This window comes from Brassica oleracea, chromosome C7, assembly GCF_000695525.1.
Source record: "Brassica oleracea var. oleracea cultivar TO1000 chromosome C7, BOL, whole genome shotgun sequence".
Taxonomy (NCBI): domain Eukaryota; kingdom Viridiplantae; phylum Streptophyta; class Magnoliopsida; order Brassicales; family Brassicaceae; genus Brassica; species Brassica oleracea.
In genome coordinates, this window is record NC_027754.1 from 44005633 (window position 1) to 44012153 (window position 6521).

General features: G+C 33.5%; 1 protein-coding gene across 1 annotated transcript; it reads left to right on the top strand.

The window, feature by feature from the left end:
* The first annotated feature begins 2814 nt into the window (after positions 1 to 2814).
* LOC106304473 (1-aminocyclopropane-1-carboxylate synthase 7-like) lies at positions 2815 to 4596 on the top strand. The gene is made up of 3 exons (XM_013740880.1): positions 2815 to 3080; positions 3188 to 3483; positions 3618 to 4596. Exons 1-3 carry the CDS (start codon positions 2889 to 2891, stop codon positions 4483 to 4485), a joined length of 1356 nt encoding a protein of 451 aa, XP_013596334.1. The 5' UTR covers positions 2815 to 2888; the 3' UTR covers positions 4486 to 4596.
* The last annotated feature ends 1925 nt before the right edge of the window (positions 4597 to 6521 follow it).

Consider the following 6521-nt stretch of genomic DNA (forward strand, 5'->3'; position numbering starts at 1 on the left):
AGTCTAATGAAATGGTCCAACAACCTTGTTTAAGTAGATTTTTTAGGATTCATTCCCTTTTAATATAGTATAGATACGCTTTTGACTAGCAGATATATAGAGTATTTTCGATTGTAAGTGGAGATAAACTTTTGTTAATCTAAGCATCGAAATAAATGTTTTCTCGAATTATGTACTATATTGTGCCGTATGAATAATGATTATACCAAAAAAAGTAAGTTTTTTGTTTGGAGTCTTTGGACCATAAATCGTAACCAACCAACACAAGTTCGAATTAACAAAACTCTGTTAAGCAGATTTGATAAACTCGTGCTGATTTTAAACTTTGATTAATTGTTGACAAAAAATGGTAATATAGGTCTGTTTAATCCACTCAACTACCTGAGTATTACTTATAAAATTTTATAACTATTTTTTTTGATATGTGGGGTTACCTAAGATCCTCCAAGAACTTAATTGTTGATGAACATAATATTGGTCAAAATTGGAATCATAATCTTATGTTATGATTGTATTATGTCACATAGTTCGACTTTAACCACTCTTAGATCTCCAATATATCCTTCTCGATCTTTTTGCTTCACATATATATGATACTGAGTTTTATATAGTATTTTCTTGCAACGACGCATCATTAAGTATTCCTCTTTTTTTTATCCTAAAAAGTTTAATCATCTAAAGAACTTTTTGTTTTATTAAATCACTAATTCACTATACATATAAATATCTATATATATGTAAAATAAAGTAGTACAGTGATTTTATTGGAAAAAATCACATCACAAACGCAACTATAAAAATGGAGAGAGAAAGAGAGCATGTATGCTTAAAATCTGGTAGTGTAGAAATTTATACTTTATATAAGATGTACCAGAGGCATAACTAGTATCAACTATATATTTTAATATGTTTATCTTCATGTGTAAATTTAAACTTTGTATTTGTACTTGTTGCATGTGTTGTTAGGTTCTTAAGTACGAGAACTAAAATCTGCGTTAATTAAACAAATGTTTAATTAGCCGTACGTACCGCCATTAATAGAGAGCATTATAATAACTCATTAGGGAATAGGGAGCATACTTTGACCACTTGGGGAAAATTATAAATATGTAATGTTTTTTTGTTGTAACTTTGTTAAAAAAAATAATATGGGGGTTTATCGGACTATATATATGCGGCCCATGATTAGACTAAAACTAAATATGTAATCGCGATTCAGCATATCCCTGACTAATATTTAATCTAAATTGTTAAATGACATTATTTAAATAGTTGTAAATAGTTTTAAAAATAACCATGAGAGACGAGTGAACAAAAGCTTAAGTGATCGTTTTATTTTAATTTTATATCTTCTTCTAACTTTGTATTTACTTTCAATAAAAAAAAATAACTGGCCGGGTTGCTCAACAACCCAATAATACTTGAGAAATAATTCAGTTCCATTTCCAAATAAGTTTTCAGTGCATTCAATCTGTAAATAGTTGCTGCCAAAAAAAATCTGTAAGTAGTTGTAAATTAATTGAAAAAGGAAAAGCTACAAAATCCATTCCAATTCTAGTTTGTAAATATGTAGTGTTATACTTACAGACTACTCTATTTATTCTCATTGTAACCAGCAAATGACCGAAACTGTATAAGTTATAATAATATAATATATAGTATAAAATCGGTTGATATTAATGTCACCCACTCCTGTATATATAATCGGAATTTCAACTACCGTCTTTGGGTTATAGATAGCATAGCTAAAATTTTGAAAGATAAAAGACCAATAATATGAAAATTATACTAATATGATAATTACCTAAATGTATTGACAAGTGAGGAAGAAGAAGACAGAAGCTAACAGTTGTCCGAACCCGATTTCGGCAAAAGGCGATCTTTTGATTTTTGCTTACAACATCGAATCAGAACTTTTTGTTTAGTTGTTTCCCTATTTCATTTATCTATGGAGTTTAATATACTATCCTCAACAAATGTTATTAGGTATATATTTAACTCTCTAATATAAATTTTAGTTAAATGTAAAAAAGATGTAAATGATTTTATCTACAACTATGTTTAAAACAATACTACTGCTTTGGAAAAAAAAACTACTACTGATTTTTTTTGTTTATATATACTATTAGCTTTTGTTTCGTAAAAGTATTTCCAATTTAATTTGTTTTTGTTATGGCCTCTAGACAAGGGAAAAATATTGGAAGTACGTCTTCACCGTTTTTAGTGAGCATTCTATAAAAGTATCAAGCTTTGGAAAACAAATTTGTAGTAGCAAACAATAAGTTTCCTACATTGCATTTTACCAAGGACTATATAATACCAAAAAGTATTTTAAAAACGTTGATCAATATTTAAATATTTTTTGTTTATGTAGTTGCAAATGACAAATCCAAATATTTTGAAACATTCCCGAAAACCATAGACATTTAAAAACAAATAACCCATTCCTTTATTGGAAACGATACTAATTATACCGGACTAAATTCTAGACAACATTACGTTTTGAACTTGTTAAGTAACGATTTGAAGAAGTGGCATTTCCTATTTGGCGAAAAACCGAGAAATTTCGGAATAAAAACAAAATAAAATAGCCAACACTCTTTTCTATTCATCCAATTGCAAGTCAATGACAACCTATTTTTTCCACAATCGAATCTTCCGTATTCTTTACACATATTTTTCTTCTGAAACTAAACTATATAATAAAAAGAAAAAGGAGTAAAATCAATTTTGTCAAAGTCTTTCCTCTCCGTCACGTCTGCTATATATACTTGTCCGTCATTAACACAAATGTATAACTCCAACACACTTCTCTCTCTAGCCCTTCTCTCTCTCTCAGATTGCGTTTCAGAGCCGTCACGTGTCAGGTTCGAAGCTCAAAGAAAAAAATGGGTCTTCCTCTAATGATAAACAACGACGACAACAACAACAACAAGGTCGAGCTTTCTCGAGTGGCAGTTTCCGACACACATGGTGAAGATTCACCTTACTTCGCCGGCTGGAAAGCTTACGACGAAAATCCTTACGATGAATCACATAACCCTTCCGGTGTCATTCAAATGGGTCTCGCCGAGAATCAGGTAATTATATTATTAACCATTATCAACTTTTGTTAAAAATAATTATTATATTCTGTGATAATTAATGTATATTAATCGTCTCTCACTCTCGATCATCTCTTCTTCAGGTATCGTTCGATCTTCTTGAAAGTTACTTAGAGAAGAAGAACCCAGAAGGTTCGTTGTGGGAATCAAAAGGATCACGTGGGTTCAGAGAAAACGCACTGTTCCAAGACTACCACGGTCTCAAAAATTTCAGACAAGCCATGGCTAGCTTCATGGAAAAGATCCGTGGAGGTAAAGCTAGATTCGATCCTGATCGGATCGTCCTCACCGCCGGAGCCACCGCTGCTAATGAACTCTTAACTTTCATCCTCGCCAATCCCAACGACGCACTTCTCGTCCCCACGCCATATTATCCAGGGTACGTGACACTTTCTATATTTAAATTTAAATATATGGTTTGATTACATTAAACAAAAAAAATAGCTGCAACTAACACACACTACTTAAAAGGATATTTGTATTCACCGAAACTTTTTTTTTTTTAAATTACAGATTCGATAGAGATTTGAGATGGAGAACCGGAGTGAGAATTGTACCGATTCATTGCGACAGCTCGAACCATTTTCAGATAACCCCTGAGGCGCTCGAGGCGGCTTACAAAACAGCACGTGACGCGAACATTAGAGTCCGAGGAGTGCTCATAACCAACCCATCAAACCCATTAGGCGCGACGGTCCAAAAGAAGGTTCTAGAAGATCTCCTCGACTTCTGCGTACGCAAGAACATTCACTTGGTCTCCGACGAGATCTACTCCGGCTCCGTCTTCCACGCGTCAGAATTCACCAGCGTAGCCGAAATCGTAGAGAACATCGATGACGTGTCAGTCAAGGAACGTGTCCACATCGTTTACAGCCTCTCCAAAGATCTTGGCCTTCCCGGTTTCCGAGTTGGGACCATTTACTCGTACAACGATAATGTTGTGCGGACAGCGAGAAGGATGTCGAGTTTTACGCTTGTCTCGTCCCAGACACAACACATGTTGGCTTCCATGTTGTCGGATGAGGAGTTTACGGAGAAGTACATAAGGATAAACCGAGAAAGGCTTAGGAGACGGTACGAGACAATTGTGGAAGGGCTTAAGAAGGAAGGGATCGAGTGTTTGAAGGGCAACGCAGGGTTGTTCTGTTGGATGAATTTGGGTTTCTTGCTCAACACGAATATGAAAGAAGGTGAGCTCGAGCTTTGGGATGTGATCTTGAAGGAACTGAAGCTGAATATATCGCCGGGATCGTCGTGCCATTGCTCGGAGTTTGGATGGTTTAGGGTTTGTTTTGCTAATATGGGTGAGAAGACTTTGAAGATTGCGTTGAAGAGAATACATGAGTTCATGGACCGACGAAGGAAGGTTTTGAATTGTTAAAACACAAGAAGTAAATTAAAAGTTTAAAACCGATTTAATTTTTATATGGCTAATACATGGGGGGTAAGGGGAAATTAGTTTTTTTTTTCTTGGAAAGAGAGGACAGTTAGCTGAAATCCATTTATGTAAAGTGGGTTTTGATTTGTTTCTCTTTTCTAGATACTATTGTTTGTTTTCTTGCTTTGGAAGAAGTAAGTTAATTTCATGTTTATTAAGGTTGATTGTAATATTTGCTGTTATATACGAAAATTGAATAATTCCTTTTGTTTATCATGTTGAACAATACAAATATCTCTAAACATTTTCATATTGATCTTGAAGGCCATTGATATATATACACATAATATTTGTTGACCTTTTTTATTTGAAGATGATATTTGTTGCTGTATACAGCAAGTGAGTCTAAATTGAATGATTTCAATGAGATTATGTCAGTGTTGATGTAATTTCCAAAGAGGTTAGTGTTGTTATGTGGTCGGGTCTTTTTGACTTGGTCACTCTACAACTCTAACAAGTAAGGTGTTCCTTTTGTCTCTTACTTTAATTTATCCGAAAACACGGTATCGGTGAGATCGAATTAATATTTTTGTAGTTATATCAACTAGTTAATTATTTTCATAGTATAATAGTATTAATTGGTTAGTTCATTTCTAGCTAGAGTACTCTTCAAGTTATTTCGTTCCCTTGGCCAAAGCCGAGGTCGTATACCACATCCTACTATATAAAAGGGACTAAATTCAAAGCTTTTGGGATTATCCACCTCATCCAAAATATTCTCATCCAAAAAGAATTAGAAATAAATGTCATTTACAAGATAATTAACTAATATACGACTTTTGATATTTTTAGAAATTTCAAATTTGTAACTGCTAATTTATTAATAGAATCATATATCTATATTGAATTATGTTCTATTTTTAATCGTTAGACTTCAAGGGTAAATAAATTATTAATTTATAATATATATAGTTTATAACTTTATATTGTAGTTATAAATAAAGAAAAAATAACCGGGGAGGGTGAAGAAGCTCATGTAAAATTATGTAATTAAAATGGTAAAATGGTGAGTATGATGAGGTGAATCTAAGAAAAATTGTTGTACAAATTATGGTGCTTTATTTGTCCATTATAATGATTTAAAATAAAATATATATTCACATAAATAAGTCAATATTTGTTGTTTTTTTTTTGGTAAGATGTTAAGATTATCATTTTCTGAAAGGTTACACTGTTGTTTTTAAACAACTTATTACATCAAGGAAACAAAAACAACCAACAACAACTCAAAGTAAAAAAAGCCTTAAGGAGGTCTTATACAAGAAAAATAAAAAGAAGTAGAGGAGAAGAGAAAGAAGAACTTGCCGGGTAAGAGAGGAGACGGTCACGCATCATACGGTCGAGAGAGGCAAAGATGACTGATGAAAGTGAGGAGACAGCTGTGAACACACGAGCATTACGCTCTTTCCACAGCAGGTAGATGGCTGACTGAAAGTAGAGCTTGATGATTGGAGTAGCATGCGCATCTGCGTTTACGCGAGGTTGATTGATCCAGGCTGCAACAGAGTGTAGATCAGCCTGAGGAGAAATCCAAACTTCAGCAGCAAAAGGCTCCTATATCAAGCGAGAGAAAGAGCACTCAAAGAAGAGATGATGGTGAGTCTCTATTTCCAGATTACAAAGGACGCACGTTCCGAAGACATTTAACCCCGAACGCCTCAAGCGATCCTTGGTTGGCAGTCTTCTCTGCAAAGCCAGCCATGATATAAACGCATTACGTGGAATATGTTCATTGAACCAAATAGTCTTGTGCCAATATTTATTGTTGATAGTGTTTATATTCTTTTCTGACATTAGTATCCATATTTTCTTAGTAAACTGATCCAAAGAGATTAGTTTGTGAAGCTAACCAAACGAGGATTATAGTGTTTACTTTGGAAAAAGTAATAGGTTGAATCATAGATAGCGTGCGTGCTTTTTCACATGGAAATTTGCACATATATTAAAATTGTAAGATTTGAATCATAGAGAAAATATAG

Coding starts and splice junctions, on each gene's coding strand:
- LOC106304473 (XM_013740880.1), top strand. CDS start 2,889: ATGGGTCTTCCTCTAATGATAAACAACGACGACAACAACAACAACAAG. Junction 3,081..3,187: donor TGGGTCTCGCCGAGAATCAG/GTAATTATATTA, acceptor TCTCTTCTTCAG/GTATCGTTCGATCTTCTTGA. Junction 3,484..3,617: donor CCCACGCCATATTATCCAGG/GTACGTGACACT, acceptor TTTAAATTACAG/ATTCGATAGAGATTTGAGAT.